The 20,933-nt window shown below is 45.0% G+C and overlaps 1 protein-coding gene and 2 long non-coding RNA genes across 8 annotated transcripts in view; 2 read left to right on the top strand and 1 right to left on the bottom strand.

Annotated features, from left to right (window-relative positions):
• The first annotated feature begins 67 nt into the window (after positions 1–67).
• CDKN2C (cyclin dependent kinase inhibitor 2C) lies at positions 68–6,894 on the top strand. Of its 2 annotated transcripts, XM_065673375.1 has the most exons (3): positions 68–701; positions 1,112–1,252; positions 4,973–6,894. In XM_065673375.1, the coding sequence occupies exons 2-3, from the start codon at positions 1,124–1,126 to the stop codon at positions 5,345–5,347; spliced, it is 504 nt and encodes a 167-aa protein (XP_065529447.1). In that variant the 5' UTR covers positions 68–701; positions 1,112–1,123; the 3' UTR covers positions 5,348–6,894. The 2 variants fall into 2 exon arrangements, with proteins under 2 accessions (XP_065529447.1, XP_065529446.1); XM_065673374.1 differs by lacking the exon at positions 68–701 and having other exon boundaries at positions 716–1,252.
• A 502-nt stretch (positions 6,895–7,396) lies between these two features.
• Positions 7,397–11,626, bottom strand: LOC136011501 (uncharacterized). The gene is made up of 3 exons (XR_010611402.1): positions 11,176–11,626; positions 10,083–10,198; positions 7,397–8,348 (listed from the first exon to the last, which is right to left on the bottom strand). It is a non-coding gene; the product is annotated as an uncharacterized LOC136011501 (long non-coding RNA).
• The window catches only part of LOC136011500 (uncharacterized), a 32,552-nt gene continuing 20,803 nt past the window's right edge, over positions 9,185–20,933 (top strand). For 4 of the 5 annotated variants that reach the window (XR_010611397.1, XR_010611401.1, XR_010611399.1 and 1 more), the window contains exon 1: positions 9,337–9,515. This is a non-coding gene — a long non-coding RNA (uncharacterized LOC136011500). The other variant, XR_010611398.1, reaches the window with a different exon arrangement.

Genomic DNA, 20,933 nt, shown 5'->3' with positions numbered 1-20,933 from the left:
GTTAAAAAAAAAAAAAAAAAAAAAAAAAAGGGAGGAGGGGGGGGGGGAAGAGAAGAAGGGAAAAAAAAAAAAAGAGAGAGAAACCGGCTTCGTGTCCGTAGGAAACAGAAGTAGCAATTGTTTATGCTTAAAAAAGGGGGAGCGCAAAGCCGCGGGCGGAGGCAGCGACCGCGGGACCGGCAAGTGCAGCTTTATTTCGCGAAGTTGAAAGAAGAGGCGAGCGGCGGCTGTCAGTGCGCGCCGGGCCGCGCACGGAGCGGCCGCTGCCCCTGCCCGGAGCTCACCCTCCGCTCCCCGCCGGGGCGAGAGGCGCGGCCGGCGGCGGGCAGCGCTAACAGCGGCACCCTCCGCCCCGCCGCCGGTACCGCCAGGACCCGCCGCTCTCCTGGATGCTCCGGAGCCGCCGCCGCCGGGGGCGGCCGCCGGCCGGGATCGCGCCCGCCCGCAGCGCGGAGGCTGCGCGGGGCCGCGGGAGTGAAGCTGCTGCGAGGAGCGGGAGCACCGAGGGAGTCAGCTCGGCGGCTGGGCGCCGCGGGCGCGGCCCGTCCGACCCTGCCGTGCTCGGCCCGGACTAGAGAGGCGGCGGCGTGGGATGCCAAGGGGGGACCGGGATCCCGAGCGGGAGTTGGATGCACACTGCTACGGAAGACTTTTCCTCGGAGCTGTTGCTGCTAAGTCTCAGATCCCGACCGTGAGCAAGGGTGGGTTGTCTTCTTCTTCCAAGATCTCAGGTCTGAGTGAGTCTCCGGTGTACGTGTATATATGTTACCTATAACATATATCGTATATCGCATAGCTCTTAACCTACCCTCCCCCCAACCTCCCCGAAAAGAGGCCAAAGTCTCTCCTAGGAGTTTACTCTATATGTGGAAGCAAAGAAATCTCCTTTCAAGTGGAGCTGCACTTTTTGCTGAATAATCACGTGTGAGTTAGGGGCGGGCTCTTGGCAAGGAGGTTTTTTACGAGTATTTACTACAAGGTCTACTCCCGAAGATTAACCATCCCAATCCTTCTGTCAGCCTCCGATGCCATGCCTGGGTAAAAAAAAAAAAAAAAAAAAAAAAAAAAAAAGAGAAAAAAAAAAAATTCTCCTCTTTTTTCCGATCGTCAGTCACCCTAAAGAATGGCCGAGCCTTCTGGGAACGAGCTGGCGTCCGCGGCTGCCAAGGGGGACCTAGTGCAACTTACTAATTTGTTGCAAAAGAATGTAAACGTCAATGCACAAAATGGATTTGGGAGGACTGCGCTGCAGGTTGGTATCCAGAGAGGGAGGAAAAAAAACAACAAATGGTTCATCACTGGTACCTCCGTGACCCGGGGTTCCAAAAGAGACAGCGTACTTTTTGATTTTGGTTTTGAAAGCAGGCTGGTGGATGAAATTCGAGTGGTTTTTCAAGCTCGTTGGATGCCATATTTTATAACTTTGGTGGCTCCAACTCCCTAAAATGACGTACTTGAAATAAAAACTGGTCAAAACCATGATTTCAACCGGGGAATCACCCTCAATGTCAAACGGGCTGCGAGTTTGCTGATATTTTGTAACTTCGTGGGGAGGAGGCAAGGAATGAAAGAGCTGAGATGAAAAGAAATCAGCTTAGGTGAGCAGGATTTCATAGCAGGTCTGTAAACACCAATGTGCTGTTCTCTGAGCTTAGGATTTCTCTACTTTTTTCCTCTTTTTTTTTTTTTTTTTTTCCTCCTTGCTCTTTTTTTTTTTTTTTTTTTTTTTTTTGTGCCTGCGATCTGCTTTTGAAGCTTGGCTCGTCTCGGGTCTGGGGCTGCTGTAGATGGTACTTTTCCTTTCTACGCTGTTTGTGAGGAATGACCTTTCTCATCGGGAAGCATGCTGCTCCGCACCGAGGACCTCCGATGCACACTCAGGCTTAGCCCTACGAGTCAGGGATCCAGCCGGATCACTTGCTGCTTTTTGCTTCTTCTTCCTTGTATTTTCCATTCATAATTAAGGCTTTAAAATGTGCTTTTTCGGCTCGGCTAGCAGGGGCACCGCTTCCAGCTATTTCCTTTCTGATCGTATAGGGTGCTATGTCCTAATTTTTAAGTGTGTGGCTGTGCAAGGCAGGAGTTGGAACTCGTCCAACTATTGGAGCTGATGAAAGATTTTGCTTTTAATAATATCAGATAATGATGGCAAAAAAGGTTAAAGTATCTACCAAAGAGCTAAAGATGTGATTTATAAATCTGGAGGGAATAATAATGACAATAATAATAGTGATGTGTGGTTATTTGTATACTTGAGGTATAAGTAATGAAACGTGGAAGTGGTCTATAGATCTTAATTTCTCAGTGTTAGAAAAATCGTTTGTTAACTCCTCTTCCCCCCCCCCCCCCCAACCACAACAATAATTGCTTGAAAATGGGGTTTTAAACAGCAGAGAGCTTGCGAATGTACCCGAGATATTTACAACTTTTTGGCTTGCCATCAAAACGTTAGAGCTGGAAAATGAGCCCCTCTTGCTAAAAAAGCAGGACTGACCCTTTTTTGACCATTTCGCTGGAGCTGGGGCTCTGTGAGCTCCTCTCTGCCCTGTTAGCACCTAAATAGGGCATCGCAGGGCAGCGCAGGCACTTGCAGCAACTTTTAAGAGAGTGAAAGGGTTTAAATTAACAACTTAGACAAACTAACTTCTGTAAGAAAGCAGGAAACATTCATCAAGCTGGTTTATCCTCGGGACAGGGGCTGAAAACCGATTTGTCCCGCAGTAGTGTATTTATTTTTTTCCCCTTAAAAGCAGCTAACTGTCCGTATCCTGAATTAAGGCATATTTTACACAATGATCCAGCACCCAGCTCTATTAAACACACATCTGTGTCCTAACAATGTTTCTTATCGCTGCCTAATTATATCTGAGTTAATGAACCACGGCAAAAATCAAAACAGGGGAGTCTGTCGACTTATTTTCAATATGTATCATCGACCACACTCGAAAGAGCACTCTGTCAGTGCCCTCTCCCAAACGGAGATAATCTCTCTGTAATCTCCCCCTCAGTTAAAACGGGGTGAATGCTCCTGGATTAGTACCAATGAATTTATATTTTTCTCCTGCATTTATGTGGAATTAAACAACTGCTCAGCTTGTCTTGCTCTGTCCCTTTTATTCCTGGTGAAGTGTACCTATGCAGGCCTCAAATACATCTCCTGCCCTAATGCTTTTCGGCAGCCTTGTTCTATTAATGCTTTCTCCTTCTTTGCCTCCCTCCCCTCGAGTGAAACTTTCCAAAATAAAGGGCATTCGCTGAGCAGTTGTAGCCCACTACCCACGAGCATCACCTTTTAGATGATTTTCTCTCCCCCCCCCCCCCCCCCCCCCCCGCATCTGTAGCTGAAGCCTCTGGTCCTCTGAGCCGAACACAGAAAACTCCCAAATACATGTTTTGAATTCCCAAATAATGCAGCCTGAGCTCTCCAAAAGAGATCAAAATGTCCGGATTTGACTAAAGAAAGGGAGATCGCAATGCCCTTGTTTTCTTTTACATCTCTTCCATCTCTGGTCAGAAGTGAAAGAAGTGGCACACAGGCAGCTGGAAGCCTTGGGGCACAGAGAGATCCCTTTCCCTGAATCCCAGATCTTTTTCCCTGAATCCCAGCCTGTCTTATCTGCACTTTTTCTCTGGTCTGTAGATAGAATATACAGGGCTGCTTTACAGCCCAAACGCTGCACTCATTGTATTTATTATAGCTTGCTTTTCTTAAATAGCCTAACCGAGATTTCTCACCAGGAGAGTTCTACAGCAAAACCCCTTGTAGAAATCGCACCTTTTGCTAAATCCAGGGCACTGTAATGCCCGTTTATGCAGATAATTTTTTTTTACCAAGATTTTCAAATCGCTGGTGACGTTTCTCAGGAAATAAAAAAGGTTTTTATTGTTATTTTGACTCGAATTTGACACTTGCACTGGGGCTAATGGCAAGGACAGGAAAATGCTGCCCATAGGCTGGAGATTAGACATTACTGTGTTCATGTAAAAACCCCCCTTGTGCTAACAAAAAAATAAATAGGAATTTAGGGGGGATCGGTGCAAGTGTGAAGTCCCAAATAAGAGAGATTTGCCTTCGAATTATGATCGGTTTATGACGCAACTGAAAAAATTCAAATAAGCTTTTTTTTTCCCTCTCTGAGAGAAACAGAAAATCCAATTATTGTTGCTGTTGTTGTTTAAAAAGGGCTGTTTGTAACAGCAGAATATAGCCACGGTTTGCTCAGATTGAAATGATGAAAGTAGAATGTAATGTACTGGGTTGAGAAGGAAACTTCTGGGACTTTGAGACATTCCCTGTAACTTCTCCTTTTTGGGTGACCTAACGCAGCACAAATATAAGGGAGGAAAAATTTCTTGTAGCATTTATTTGTCTTAGCAGACAGAGCTATGGTACAGTGCAAATATTTGTTTTATGATAATGCACAGACAATGTAAACACCTGAAAGCTTATAAAAACACATGGCACATTTGCTGTTGCTGAGGTGAAATATCTGCTCCTCAGAGACCCTGGGCTGGGTGTTTAAGGAGGTTAAAGAGTAATGCAAAGGTGTCTCGGTGCTCAGGCAAATGGAACCAAACCGTGCTTAATTTTTGTGTGCTGAGAAGCTGAGATAACCCACATCAAATAATAATAATAATAATAATTAATAATAATAATAAAAATAAATAGCAATAATAATAATAATAATATCTCCATTCTATGTCACCTCCTCCAGTCATTAATCTCTCTGAGACAGAAAGCCATTACCACCGAAGTGATAACATCTTTAACCGAGTTTAGTGAAAAATACATTAAAAACCAGATGTTCTGCTGTGCCGTTAGCTTTCTAGGGGGGGCTCCCCTGGCTGCTTGACATGAGGATTTGAGCCGAAGCAGAAACCCAGGGATAAGCACTGAGCATCTAAGCCCTGTGCTGGAGCAATTCCCCCCCTCCCCATCCCTCGGTATTCAACTCTTCTTCATCTCTCCTAGGTGATGAAGCTGGGGAACCCCGAAATTGCCCGGAGGTTGCTAATTAGCGGCGCGAACCCCAATCTGAAGGACAGTACTGGCTTTGCTGTAATTCATGATGTAGCCAGAGAGGGGTTTCTGGACACTTTGCAGACTCTGCTGGAGTTCAAGGCTGATGTGAACATCGAGGATGATGAGGGGAACCTGCCCTTGCACTTGGCGGCCCGGGAGGGGCACGTCCGGGTGGTGGAGGTCCTGCTGGCCCGTGCGGAGTGCAAGGTGGGCCACCAGAACAAGCGGGGGGCCACTGCCTACGACCTGGCCAAGCTCTACAAGAGATCCGCCGTGGTGAAGCTCTTGGAGGGCAGCAGCTTCTCCCCCGCAGCCATGGATTAAGCCCCACTCGGACACTGAGCCTTCACCCTCCTCAGTATTTTTTTGTTCTCCTCCTCCTTTTTAATAACATTTGTTGCAACCTTACTTCTATTATTATATATATATATATTATTTCTTCTCCCCCCCACCCCGAAACAGCTGATAGTGTAAGTCTCAAGAAATTCTAGAGGTGGGTTTACAGGTAACAGAAACGCTTTAAACCCGCGCTCCCAGCGATTTCTTATGCCTGCCATTTACAGCCTACTCACAGACTCAGCCGTGTACATGCCGGTCGCTCATACCTAGTTTTCCAAGTATCAAGTTTTAGGATTTATTGTAGGTCATTCGTATTAAGTCATTAATACATATTCACATGCTTATGTTGCTGGGCTTTTAAGGAAAGAAAAGAACCTACTGTGATTTCTCCCACCTCTCAAAGCTCCCCCCCCCACCCTCCCCAATGCCCTCCTTTCACCACCCCTTATTAGTCAGGCTTAAGGGTTTGAAAACCTGCTTTTGGCTTAAAACACCTTCCGAGGAGTAACCTGCATCTTCCTGCTCGGGCAGAGCTCGAAGTCAAAGGCTGTTTGGCCTGAGGACAGAGGACGGCGTTAGAGGCTTTGGGGAATAGCTGCATTTTGACACTAGCAACAGCTTGTAGCAGTAGGTCACTCGCTTTCCAAACGTAGATGACACTTTTCCCCTTTCTGTATTTAAACTTCCACCAAGCTGGTTTTGAATTTAGTTACCAGAAAGAGTGTAAGTGGTGGTGTTCTGATGGCCAGAGGTTTCAAACAGCCCAGTTGAGTGGTTCGTGTTTACTGTGCACTGAACGAGACGATTTTTCTAGTTTCAAAACAAGCAGCAGAGAGCCTTTGTCAGAGGCAGGAGGACGCGGGGGCTGCGATGCAACACGTTTTTTGGTCGCTTCCTAAACGGAGTGCGGTTTAGATGCTCTTTAAGGAATATTTGCTTTCCCCAGCTGTTCCGTTCTGCCTGGAAATAAACTATCTATCTCAATGACAGATGTATCTCCCAAAGCAGGAATATCGGGATACAGTGACATTTAGGAAGCAGCACTTTGGTATTCGGGAAATCATGTTATTGCTTGCGCCTAAAACCCAATTTAACCACTGAATTTTTCCCATTGCAATACAGCTGAGAGGATTCACCAGACTCATTTACTTGTCCAGCTACAACATTAGGAGCTAAGGACACTTTGCACCGTATTGGAAGGAGTTTAGTACGCAACTTACAACGTTTGTACAGGTTCCAGTTGTTGGGACAGCTGGGCAGTTTCAAGTGCTTAATCTGAATTGCCTAAATTTTAATTGCGCAAAAGAGAAGGTTTTAAATCGATGTGAACTGTACTGAAAATAGCATTTAAGAAAAGGAGGGGTTGTACTTTAGATTTTAACTCTTAAAAAAACCGGAGATTTTTACCCCCCTACCCCCCCAGTTCAATTACTACCGTTTATCAAGTAAGAAGTGATGTGCTGAAGCTGCCTGTCACGTTTACCATCGCTCTGTCACGCTGCTGTGCTTTCTGATTAAAAACCTCTGTGAAATACGGAGTTTTGCGCTCTTTTGTTACCTCGCTTTTTTGTTGACGAGGGATCATTAACCCCGGCGGCTGGCACAGGGGCAATAACCCGCAATATACCCTCTGTAAAGAGCACTAAACCCGTCCGAAGCGTTAAACCCGAGCAACGTAATCAGCAGGTCCCCGAGGTGGAGTGACCCAAACCCTGTTGCTCTCCGTCTTCCTTTCCTCATGTCCTGGAGGATGCTCCAAGCTTTCTCTTTCTCCAACCAGCGCCCCGCACTCCTCCCATGGAGCAGAAATCCGCTCTTCCACCAGGATTTCTCCCATCCGAAAGGTAATATGAATTTCTCACTTATTTTTTCACCTGTGCTGCTAGAAAACCCTTGCTACCAACCCAGTATTGGGCTCCATCAGCGTTTAATTCACGCTAAGCCAAAGTTTAAGCAGTGGCTTAATAAAACAACTGCTTTTCCGAATAAAATGCCCAGCCCTGCCAGAAATAGCGGCGTTTATTGAGTGCCAGAAGTTCACGTTTACAGCCAGGACGTGTTACACCCCGGTCACGCCTATGGCGTTAGGGGTGAGTCACTTCTGATGTTAAGCCCGGTTTAAAGGTAGGGTTTATTTCCTTTCTCTGCTGCGTTTTCTCTGTAAACTAGTCCATTTCTCGGGAAGAATACTGGAAATTGAAATTCCTACTGAGATATTTTGAAAAGCAAAAATTGTCCCAAGAAATTAATGGTTACTACAAGAAGCCTCCGGGGAAACCAAGGAAGGAATCAGGTGGTGGGTTACATGCACCCTATGGGGTCTGTAGGTTATAAAAGGCGCCTGGTTGCTGGGGCTGGGTCAGCTAAAACCAGGGAGAAGGTCAGTTAAACCAGGGAAAAGTCTTTACATGTAGCGAGCGAGGAGAAAATAACGTAAAGCGAGTCTCATTGGCAGGGAATCCTGACACCGCACAAGGATTCTGGTATCGGATGTGGTTGCAGAAGTCACTGGTGTGTTTTTTCCCAAGTAGCCTGGCAACATCAGGGGGTCCAAGTTCACAAACTCGCCTCTTTGGAAAGATAATAGGATGCAAACCTGCAGCGTGTGGGATGGAACGAAATCTTTCCGAAGGCTTTTATTGAGACATAAGCCAACTGAAGAGCGAGTTTGCCAGGCAGGAGCAGAGATTGTCCTGCAATACCCCAGGGAGAGGCAGTAACCAATATAGGATCGAGGTGAGGTCGATGCACAGAAATAAATACAGCAAGAGGAGAAAAATGGGAAGAAATGGAGCAGGAGCTGTCGCTGTACCAGGATTCACCCTGAGCGGGAGTGCAGAGCTGTGGGGAAAGAGCCTTCTCCCCTCTTTCGGTTCCACGGATGAGCAAAGCTGTTGCACTTGACCTTTGTTTCTAAATTACCCTCGGAACAACGGCGGGGGCTGTGGAATTCCTTTGGGAAAGGGCCAGATCCTGCAAAGGGATCCTACAGGGGAAAAAACCCGGATTTAATGTGTGGCAGCAGCTTGCTGAGAGGGTGGAAAGGGCCGGTCTGGGACCGGGATGGGGGGAGAGGAGGGCAAAGCCCCTGAGGGTTCAGGGACTTCGGAGGGGGAAGCCAGCTCAGGAAATAACTGCGCATTTAGGGGCACGGAAAGACTTTCCTTCCAGTTTTCAGTGTGGGGAGAGGAGAGGAATCAGTGCTTTATTCCACGGTGGGAGGTGGAAATAGCTTCGTAGGAAACGCCGTTGCGGTGCTGGCGTGAAGAAGGAGTTAAACCGGTGGAAGCCCACCGCTTTTCAGCTTTGCGAAGGAAGCAAAGGCTCTCCTCCACGGCCGTACCTGGCAAGTCACTGGGCAGCCAGAAGCAGCCACGTATTATCATCGGCTTCCTAAAGTGCTGAAATTCCCTCGGCGGAGGGGGGGGGGGGGGGGGATAGCCAGCGAGGGGAGGGAAGAAGCTGCGGCGTTTATTTGTGAGGACTGTTATACCGTGGCACGGCACAAAAACGGGGGCGGCGGGGGGGGGTGTGGGGGGGTGGCGGTGAACGAAGGGAGCAAGAAGGGAAGAAGAGCGAAAGGGAGAGCCGGATTCCCCGCCAGCCTCCAACACACACGCATTCAAAATGTCGGTGCAGCACCCGGAGGGATCCCCCGGGGGGGGTGGGGGGGTGGGGGGGTGCAGGGTCGGGGCAGGTCGGCCGGCCCCGGGGGAGCGGGGGGGGGAGCGGGGCAGGGGGTGGTGGCGCGGCCGGCCCCGAAACCGTTATTTCAGCGCTGCGGTTCCTCTGCCCTCGCTCTTCCTGTCCAAATATTTTTAAATTTACGCGCCTTCCCCAACAGTCTGATTTTATTTATTTTGTTTCCTCCGCCGCCGCCTCGCCCCGGCCCCCCGCCGATGAACGGCCCCGGGGGCAGCCGCCGCTCCGCGTCCCGCTCCGCCGCACCGGGCACCCCGCACCCGGTACCCGCCCCCACCCCCCCCCCCCAACCCCTGCTTGGGGCCGCCGCGTTTCTTCGCGACTTTGAGCCCCTTTTTTTCCTTCCACCCCTCCCCTTCTCCTGCTTGTGTTGTTTTCCCTCCCGCTCCCCGCAGCCCGGACTGGAGCCTCCTCAGCATAACCCCGATGCCTCCGCAGCCCCTCCGCCGCAGTGAGTACAGCACAGAAAGGGACCCACGTCTCGCCCGGGGGGATGGTTATGACACATAATCTGCGGCTGCTGCCCGGGCTGCGGCGCTCCCGGGCTTCCCCCCCCCTAACCCCGAGGTGTCAGGGATGCAGAAGCATCTCTTCCTACATAGGAGACAAAAAGCAGCAGGTTTATCTCCAGGTTTCCTTAACAAAATGGGAAGCAAGGTGGATCTCCCAGCCTGAGCGCCTTTTGTTGCATTTGGAAATGACAGAGAGCAGAAAGAGCAGGGAAACAAAATGAATAAGCAGCCACCCTTCTTGGTTTCTATATCACAGAGGCGAGGAAATTATCTTGCGATGTAAACCCCACGGCACGTTTCTGAGAGCCACATGTGCCAAGTCTGCCTCTGCAGACCTGGTTTACAGAGCTCCACTCGGAACAGAGCTAACTTCTGCCATGGCCCTGAGTGGTAAGATGGCTCCTTGCGTTTTGAAGAAGCACCAAGTGCAAATCACCAGGGACGTTTCCCAGTGCTAAAGGTCACTGTTTGTCACCCTGTACTTCTTCCCAGAACGTTCGAATTACCTTTCAGCACGGTATCAGTTGTAGTTGTGCGAAGTTCATCTTAAGGAATTACGAGGGAGAGAACTCTCTTGGGTTGGATACTTCAGAATAACCTTGACCTTTCATTAGTTCTTATCCTACAAGATAAATCAGACAGGGAAAGTAGGGAATTGGGCAAGGCACCTGCAAAAGCATAAATGAAACGTCTTGGGGTTGAAAGGAGTGTTAAAATGGCTTCTGAATCCCACACAACCAGGGACACTGAGGGGCTAAAAGACAAAACCCAGAGCTCGCAGGCAAAATTCAGCCTGAGACACACACAAAGACCCCGGGTTCATTTCCTCAGCCCCAGATGCATTTTCGGCCGTCAGTCCAATCAGCACTGCTGAAACTCAAACTGCCAAAAAGGGTAAATTCCCTCCGAAAGCAACTGAATCAGCCAAAATCAGCTTTTCAGGGAAGTGCAAGACCACTGAACCATGTTTCCAGTTGCATTTCTTTATTCCTCCGTAACTGCTTTCTGATACTTGCAGAAGGAATTAGGAGCCTTGCTGGCATTTATGAGTATTTTAAACAAATCAGCTTCATTCTGTGTGGGAAGCACGAACCATTCTGCTTCGCAGTGCAGCCACTAAAAGGTTAAAGTCACTGCAGAGCTGCTGGTGAAAAGTTTTCCTTCAGCAGATAGTGCCTATCAAGATGGTCTTTCTTTCTCCTGTTACACTCTGAGAGCAGGAAACGGGGCAGCATTTATATGGCAAAGCAGCCCTGTCACTCCTCAATATTAAGATCAACACAGTGATATTTTAATGAACACTTTCATACACGGAGCTAATGAATGTTTAAAGGAAAAGATACTCACCCAGCACGGACCACAGTAAAATGTGATGCCCTATAGAAACGCTGAGTACTTGGAAGCTTTTAGGGTCTGACCCTACAAAAGCAATTCTGGGTACACATCACATTTACACGCAGAGTATAGTGCAGGCGGGAATGGGGGCTTCTGCTAAAGTTAACTGCAATTTTCTGGTGAGGGAGGATCGCATGTTTAGGCCTTCAGTTATTAACGTCTATTCTGATGGAAATAGGGACATTTGGGTACACTTTGTCATACCCAAGAGAGTGCTTTCTGCTTTAGGTACGTTGCCACCGAGGTGATGTGCCACCGCTTGAATAGCTGCACTTCCAAATCAGGCATGCCAGGACAGGAGCATATTGATCAGTCATGAAATTTTGCTTCTATTTAGTAATGCTGAAGAGCAGGCAGAGAGGATTTTCAGTCCATGCTGGCTGGAATAGCAGCAGGCCTGGAAACTGAGCTGTTAACTGTGAATACCTCCTGTAAAATGGATTATTTCTTATTAATTTCTGAAGGGAGAAGTACACTCTGCTAGAAAAAGCAGCTTTATATCTGGACACACCATAGTTCTCGAGGGTGTGACTGTAGGTGTGCAAATAAAGCTGTATTTAATCTCCCTTAGGGAATTTTATAGAGAACATCAGTGAAAGAGAAAAGTGTATTTGTTTCATGAGCACTGTAACTTTTAATGATATCACCTCCTTGCTCCGACATATGTGCTCTAAATAGTGTGATGCCTGTGGATTTTTCAGATGTAATTTGGTTTAACTCTTGTAAAAAAAGGGCTGCAGAAAAAAAAAAAAGCTGTGCTACCCTGTCACATATTCAGAGCATTCACAATCCAAGCACTGCATGCCTATATTGGAGTGAACAACAATTTCCTTCGTGTACCAGCATTTTAATTTATGGAAACATATTGTTTTGTGTAAAGAAGGTAGTAGATAATTAACTGTATTCATTTAATCTAATTATAGGCCTCTGAGGCAAAAAGCTGACACTTTTCATTGTGGTATATTCAGAGAAGTTAATTGAAAAAACATTGCAGCCACAAGGCATAACATGCCCATCGTATATTTGATACTAATTCTTTTCTCAAAAATGGGATGAATCTGATGCTCGCTCGAGATAAGGATTACTGTTACTCACTCGAGTAAGGCAAAATCTGGGGAAGCTCGTTATGCAATGCTGCAGTGCACTGCAATATCTCTGCAATTCCAGAGCTAACCACAGACAACTTAATTTGCCAAATTGCGAGATGGTTTTGAAATGCACACAAGTATCTATTACAAATTAAGGAAAGATTGAGCACATTTTTAGCTGGGACGTAGGTCAGAATTCGAACAGAGATCTGCTTCGAGAAGCAATAGGTCAATGTATCAACTCCTAGCTCTGTTTAATCTTTAGGAGGAACCAAGTAGTAACAGCAGCCTTACCCCTTCGAGTTGTTACTCGAAGTGTAGTATGTGTTTTTAAGCTATTAGTATGGCAAACAGATAAATAGACAGCAAAGCAACACTTGCAACTCCCAAGTATACAAACCATCAGACCTTTTGCAGTTTCAGGGTCATTTTTCCTATCACCTGATACATACCCAACAGCTTAATCTTCTGACAGCAGTGCTACTTTCATTCTCAAAAGGAAAGTAAAGCAGCTCAGCTCTGCAAAGCTTGCCTCCCAGCTGACAGAGAACACAACAGACCAGACATGCTGATTGTGGGGAAGCATTTGCCATGTATGTTAAAGAAATTCCAGCTTTCAAGCTGAATCATCATCTTAGAGGCAAATATCACCATTCCCCCCTACTTTTATCACTGGAGGAGTGTAACTCTGGTGTCCTTGCAGCTCTAGCAGCACCACCACGAGCAGGACACCTCCAGCTGCTGAGCACCCTGGCCCCTGCTCCAGGGGCCTCCATTTCCGCTCTGCCCATGGGCATGCTGAGGCCACCCAGCCCTCTCCACCTCTCTCTTCCCATGTTTCCAGGCAGTGTTGCTCTTAGCTGGTGGGAGATGACATTGCAAAGGCATCACACTGTGATGAAGTGTGCCTAATTATTGTGGTGGTGGTGCAAGCCCCCTTAGGTGATAAACAACCACAGTGGAAGGCCACCGAGCTGATCACAGGGCTTTGCTCTGCTCTGCCAGGGAGAGGCATTGCTGGCAGCCCTACGTAGAAGTCCAGAATTACTTGTTTTCAAATGTATTTTGCAGAGATGTTTTTCACTGTGGCTAAAAAGGCAGCAGATTGCACTTTAGGCACTTCAAATGTTTGTTAATAAAGTCAGAGGAAGTCTGAAAAGTAAACAGATGGTGACATGCGGTCACCTTAACTCTGGAGCTCTGGCTCAAGAGATCCAGAATATTTGATAAAGAAGTTCTCTAACAAGAAAAAGAAGTGTGGCTATAGATAGTCATGCCCAGTCCCTGCTCCTACAGCATTACAGATAAATCACGATTTGCACTGATGTCAGACTCAAAACCCCAGCCTATTCTTTAGGAGTTCAGCCTGCAGCCACACTCCTCAATGCTCCTAACTAATCCTCCTTCTGCCTGGCTCCTGCCTTCTCTTTCTCCTCTGTGGTTTTGTCAGATTACTCCCAGCTCTTGCTCTTTCATGATTCGTTTATACATCCATTCCATGGCTCCTGCCTTTTTCCACTCTTCACGCTCTGTTTTCACCTTCTAGTTTCCTTCAAATGCACATCCAGCCTCTATTTTTTTTTCCTTAATTCCTTCCCCTGGCATCTTATATCCATCATGCTTATTAACCTCCTTACCTTATGTATCATACCCTTTCCCCACTGCATAGCAGAATTTCATTATGTAGATATGTATAATCTTCTTTTTTAACCCCTAGTCACGAAGAACTGCTTCCACAACTGATTTCTGTCTGTGATGTCCTAGGAGAAGTCCTAGCACTGGTCAATAACAGTTGTCTCCTTGGCATCTACCTCTTTCATCTGCTCCTGCTTCTCGCTTTCCTCTCCCTCCCATGCTCTGTCAGTTACCAACCTCCTCCCAAACTCTTTCATCTTGGTGACCCAGCCTTCTTTCCTCACTGCCTCAGCAGCAACAGAAGAAAGGGAGATGATGCACACAGGGGAGATGATGCGCACAGGAGTACCCAGATGTCACAAACATTAATCTCTTAGGAATGCAGGAGGAGATATAGCAGAGAAAGGCTGCTTGGTTCCCAGTGCCTCAGGCTAAGAGCATACTGGGTTGCTCTGTGAAAGAGCTGCACATGGCGCCTGCACGCCAGGCGGATGCCGAACATGGAATGGCTCTGTCAGCACAGGCTCATCTTTGGAAAATTTAGCTGCCAAAAGCTAACAATTCTTAACCCATCACATGCAAACCGAGATGCTGCGGAGCCTTCTGACTTCGTCATGTTCGGATGCGCATCTGTGAAACCACAGCAATGGTGCTGCCAAATTCCAAGTTGCCACTGCAGAGGTACATGGATGAAACCAGACCAGTGATGATGTTCCATTTCAAATTCCTTCTGTTGAGAAATGGGGATGCTGATAGTTCTGAATGAGGCAACTGGGTTATTATTTTTTAATATGGGCAAAATATTGTTTTAACCTTGTTCTTGAAAATGACTACAGTGGTTTAGCTGGGAGCTGCCAAAACCCAAACCTGGGGCAGATGCTTGGCTCGGAAAATACCAGCCCAAACGGTGACAAATACAATGTTATTAAGACACACTGGACAAGATTAAGCAGAGCAGTTCTGTGACTTTGGCCTAAATGTGGAAGATTTTTAAGTGACCTGTAATGAATTTCTTAATAACAACTTTGCTGAAATAAGCAGAATCCAGTCAGAGTTCACATTTTTGGGTGAAGACATTTCCTCTGAAAATAAAGGTTATGATCCAGAGAGCTCTGATGTGAAGAGGGAGAGGAAGGAGTGTGCTAGGACTGAGACTGGGAACACTGGGACTGAAGGCTAAAGTAATTTCTTTGGTAACAAAATCAACCTGAAAGACCTACAGAAGGGCAGAAATAAGTTATCAAAAGATATTCTATGGAGATGAAGCTTTATGGAGACAGCAGAGAGAAGGGGGGGGGAAAGGAATTGCTTCTGATCAACAGAATTCTGATCAATTTTGCTCCGAGAACATCAGAGCAAAAGAAAGGGAAGCCCACATATTTTATTAGCTCTGGGGTTCTTAAATACCCCAGCTCTGTTCTGCAGGTGCCAGCGGATTGAGCCCACAGGGTAAAGCAGGCATCCTTGCCCCACAGCCTCATTAGCGCCGTTTACCATCACAAGCCCCAGGGAAAGCACAATCTAACAGCCCTTAAAGGTGCTTCCCATCTCCTAGAGTTGGCTGCTTACCTTCATACACCAAACTGAAAACTATGGGTGTTTGGGTGCTGCTCTGTACGTTGAAGCCTCCCCGCGACGGCGATGGATGTCAGAGCAGGTTGGACAGCTGAGGGTATTACCTGGTTCAGTCATCTGACTTCAACGCTCCGCTGCCTCCCTGCTAGAGATTCAAGAGTAGGCTCCCAGCAGCAGTTGCAGCTATTACCACTGAATGCTACTCTGCATTTGAAATTGCCATTCCATTTCTCTGCTATGGATGAAAGTAAGAGAGTCACACAGGTCCATTCTAATACACAATGAATTGCCTGTTAATTTGCTAGCACATTCATCACCTCTTTTGTCTATAAAATTAACACTTTTACATTCTTTTAGCAGATCTAATGGATTCTCTGTCACTTGTTTGCCTAGAAGATAGGCTCTTGCTTGAAAAGAGCTTAATTCAGGAAGTCCTGTGGCCTTTGTTTTGCAGGAAGTCAGATGAGGTGAAAATGGTGGTCCCTCTGGCCACTTTATCAGTCTCTGCTTGTCCAGGATTTTAAGAGCAAAACTGCATTAATGCTGTGGACTTATAACTAATGCAGCTAAAACATTCTGAAACATCCAGCACAGCCCATGTTTGAAGAAGTTTGGTTGCACTTAAGCAAAATATTTTATGTTAATGACCATGACTGTATAAATTACAGTCAAAATGGTGGCCTGCGATAACACTGCATGGAGAAAAGTATGGAATTAAAACTACTTTAATTAAAAGAAACCCAGCATCTATCTTCATAAGCACCAAGCTGAAAATTCATTCTAGGTGCTGCTGCTTGGCACACAACTTCTTTTGCTTTTCTTAGAAGTGCATGTGTTTAACATGTTCAGGTTTCTTTTCAGGTTTAATATTAAACCTGAGTTGGCAGTGCTCAGTTCTGGGACCACTGCAACATTTACACAACATACCTTAATCTTCATGGTATTTTCTGCTCAGCACCTTCTTCCATTTGATACAGTTTCACTTTTTTGTCTTTTTAGCTGGAAAAAAACGAGGTTTTAGGATAGCAGGAAAATTGTCCTGACAACATGAGCTAATGAACCACAAACTGCCTTCAAAGAGAAAAAGTAGCAGGAAGTTCTTTCATACCAGGTATTAAAAATAGACTGCCCCAAGTCCTGGAATGCACACGGCAGTTATGTAACGATTTTTCAGTGACATGCATTAGGAAATATTCCCAGTAAAGGCTTTTCCTTCCTAACACCCAGTTTTACCCCTCTGAAGCTTGGAAACTCTTCATATGGATGCTTCTAAGAGGTCTGAAATTACAATGTCCATTTGAATAACCTATCAATTAGCAAGCCACATAATGACACCATCTAATGGCACAATTGAAGTATTTGAATTTAATATAGTGTTTTCATAATAGTACAATATGAAACACATGATGGAATCCAATTCCTGCCATTCCCCCCCCCCCCCCCCCCCAAATTAGACTTGATTTTTTTCTGACAATGTAATAACTTTGCACTGGAGCCACCAAAGAGATAAATCAGTTTGGGTCCATATCTTAAATAATGAGAACACCAGCTATCTCGGAGAACTGAGAAGTAGTTCATGTGTTTCAAAAAGGGTTACTTGTTTTTAGGTGCCTTTGATAAGTGGGAGGCATCTGTGGAGGACTGACAGGAGCCGTAAGAGCTGTACCTAGCTTCTACCATATTGAGGAAACTAAATGGTGAATTATTGTGAACTAAATTGGGAATTATTCCTCAGGCTTTTCCCCAGAGACTGAGGAGCTTTCCCAGAGGTCTAGGCTCTGGATCCTGAAAGTATCATTTGAGAAGGTAATAAAGGAGATAGAAAATAATTAAAGTATAACTTTTGGATTTTCAGTGTCCTATTGTTTTCTTGGATTACTTAATGTTCATAACAAAGCCCTAGCATCCTCTGCCTATAGCAAAAGCGCCATACAAGGCGAGCAACATACTTCATCTGCCCAAACCTGGTTTGCCTTTTCTAATGTCTATTAAAACACACAAGCCCTACCACAACCTTTAGACTTCCACAGCCACCATGAAGTTATCTCTAACATTATCAATTTCAGTTTATACTTCAAAGACAGTAAAACACCCCAGTGTGAAGGCTCACAGGTCCCTCTCACCTGAGGGGTGACACTCACACAGTGTCAGTATTTCCAAGGTTGCCACATACCAAGGTGTATCCAAAAGCACAACTGCAGTTTTCATCATCCACTCCTGTCAGTGATGGAGAGTGATAGGAAGCAGTATAGTGGGTGAAATTCTGCTCACATTTTGGCTCCTACTAATAAGGTTTTCCCAACTCATGTAATGGAAATTAGATACCAGGATCTCCTAAATGGTCAGCTATGACTATGGTAAAGCAATATGAGGGTTTTTTTTAAGATGAGTAGAACGCCACTCTTAGTGTTGGGTCTGGATTTCCTGAGATGTCTTTAAAATATTTTCAAAGCCAAAACTGCTTTTTGTGGAGCAAGTAAAGCTCCACACTGTTCTTTTTGAGAACACAGAGAAACTGACTGAGGTACAGTCAGAGAAAACATTGGATTTATTTTCTCTCCTTCTTGTTCTGCAAAATGGCAGAATTAAAAATTCCATATTTGATGCATGGAAAAAACTGTACCACATTCAAAATATTGCATTTTGGGAAGATACATACATAGTAAAAGCAGGAGCACAAATGAGCCTCTTGTAGGGAACCTGTTTGTTTGGTAAAATAGTAAGAAACATCTTAATAGGCAATCTGAAAGAAAATTAAACAGGGCACATGGAATCCATGTCCAAAATCTGTATCAGAAGAAGCAAGTGAGTATCAGGGCTGAGATAAAAGTTCTGCTTTTCAAAATGACAAACATATTATTTTTAAGATCAAGGTGCCTTTAAGGTCATAAAATGAAAGAAAAACCAATAAAGTTATCAACACATTCATTTGCTTCTAGATGCTGCTCTACAAATACACTTCTGGGAATTCAGTGCCTAAAAAGTGATTTGTGAATAAGTCAATACTTATTTTTCTACATTGGTACATATGCAAAGCTCGAGTTGTTTATGTGGGGAGGAACTGTTTCATGCATAGTATTCAGTAGTGCTCCGAATTACAGGAAGACTCTCTCATCATTCAGCCTGATCAGTTTACATGAACCGAAGCAAATAACATCCTCTGTTTTCTTATGCATTTCATGTCTATTTTCATAGAAGCAAAAATGCCTTAAATCAAGATTTTGTCCATTTTGAGGGAAGGACATTTTAGAGCAAATAGAGAATTACAGACTCCTGTTACATCTAACTTAGCTGTGCTTCTGTTACATCTGTTGGCTGTGCTTCACTCAGGCATTTGGGAATATTTCTGAGTTTTACTGCACACATTCACTTCGTGTATGAGATTTGCTGTCACCGAATGTGATATTCAAGGTCAACATTGCAAGTGTAGCTGTAAATGAAAGCTATTTTGGCTGAATTTAAAACCTCAAGTCTTTCCTGTCCCTAAACCAACATGGAAAACCTTATTTGCATATTCAGAGAAAAAAAACCCATTCCCTTCTCCCAAAATTTTCAGTTATTTTGCTTGTATTTTTCCTTTTGTTCACATACCATTTTTTTCTTCATTAAAGTTGCTGATGTGCCTAAAGAAGTCTTATTATTATATTCATAAATGAGACAAATTTGAGCTCACCTATGAAAATAAAAGCAAAGCTCTGTTACACCCCATTTTCATCCACTTTACAGAAAGGCACAGATTATTCTGCAGCACTGAAGGCTGTATTTTTGTCATGGTCTGAATTTTACACTGTTTGCTGGCTATGTACAACAGAAGAACAGAAAAAACCCATCTGAGCTCGAGACACTTAACAGGATGTCTTTGGAATATTATGATTACGTTAATCTTTTCTTTTGCTTGAGCCAGCATTCCCCTCGAAAGGAAGAGAAATGATGCTGAGACAACTTACTACTGCAAATTAATTGTATGGTCTATTTCCCAAGCATTTAACTGGGCCATGGCAGCCTGTTTAAATCAGATTTGTTGCTGGAAGGTGACATAAAAGACAGACCAAGTTCTTTAAAAGTGGAGAGTAATTTTTAAGGGAGGAAAGGAAAGGGTTGGCATTACTGCTTTTGTCCAAGTAAAGCTTAAACAGGGTAGGGGAAAACGGAGTGATTTAGCCTCAGCAAAAATCCTGCTACTTGAGATCTTTTGGAAATGTTGACTGAACAGCACCTGTAGACTGGAGCAGGAAAGAAGTCAGGCTTCATATGGCAAAAGCATATGAAACATAAAGAAAAAAGCGTTAACTTTTTTCTGCTTCTCATAAGAGATAAGTATGAAATCTGGAATATATTTTTGGGAGAGGAACAGGGATAGATGCACCTGCTCAAACTTGTCTCTACCTGCATGAGCACAGATAAGCTTGTTGCAAAAAGGCCCCTCCATTAGGTCCCTGTTGCTTCTAAGTCAGTGGGTCTGAATTTGATCCTTTACAGCGTGGTTTGTTTTCTGTTTTTTAGCTCTGGCATTCTAGGAAGTATTTCCATGTGTGTACCCCTTGCCTGAGTCCACTCTTGGTATGCGGGCCTCCACGATTAAGCAATCCTGGATCCTTAACCCATTGCCTCCAACTTTCCCAGCTTGCTGCCTTGGTCCTTCTCTCACAGCTTTTCAAAATCCAGTTTGATTCAGTCTGTCCACACAGGAACTTCATCATAAAACCTTTTTGGGACCACAGAAGTGTAATTTTATGGTTAAATCCATCTTGTTTTCTCTGGGAAAACTTAAACGCAGTGGATAATGAAGACAGCTTAGGATTTGGCATTTTATCAGACTCTCAAGGAATTTCTCTGAGTAAACTCTGTTTCATTGGGAATAGTTATTTTTCAGGAAGCAACACTTAAAATTTTCCTTGCCAGGAAAGAATTCTGCAGAATCCTATAGAAAAAAGTGGCATATCACCCCAAAGAAATCTTTCACTACTCTGATTGCTACATATAAAACAGTGCATCCTTCCTTCATGAAGCAGGCAGGCCTAAGCAAATACTTCAAATGGGGAATTACTCTTTGAGAATAGGGCATAGACATCTTAGACAGCAGAAGACTAACAGGCACTAATACAAACTCAGAGTGGATAAAAGACTTATCCCAGTGCATTTTAGAGATAATAAATTCCTATTTTGCTAGCATGTCCTAGAGATGACTTATTTTCAGAGAATTACCTCTCACAATTTTTGATTCCAGAGAAATATGATTCCCATAAGCTCAGGGATCCCATTTACTAAAGTGACCTTGGAGAAAAGATCTGTTTCATTCTGTGCCTAGTCTCTTTCTTTCCTGTCTCCCCTTATCGCTTTAGAGAAGGCAGTACCATCAGTGACACGCACTCTGCAGGCTCTGTGCTCCTGCCAGCCCGCCTGCCCTGCAGACCATGGGCAGGAGCAAAGCTCCTTGCAGGGACCGGGCACAGACTTGTTCTAAATGTTACTCAAAAATCCTAATCTGAATCTTGGTACCAGATATCCATTCATTTATTAAGAGCAAATAGAAGAGACAACTAATGCTGCACTTTTTGTATTATTCAAACCTGCTGCTAACAATGAAGAAGATGATGTCATTCCCTGGATGTGACAAAGGACTAATATTATATGCAGTAAAAACAATGAGTCAACAGTTTCTAT

Source organism: Lathamus discolor, chromosome 3 (genome assembly GCF_037157495.1).
Source record: "Lathamus discolor isolate bLatDis1 chromosome 3, bLatDis1.hap1, whole genome shotgun sequence".
Lineage (NCBI taxonomy): Eukaryota > Metazoa > Chordata > Aves > Psittaciformes > Psittacidae > Lathamus > Lathamus discolor.
This window is presented reverse-complemented; position numbering and strand designations above follow the sequence as displayed.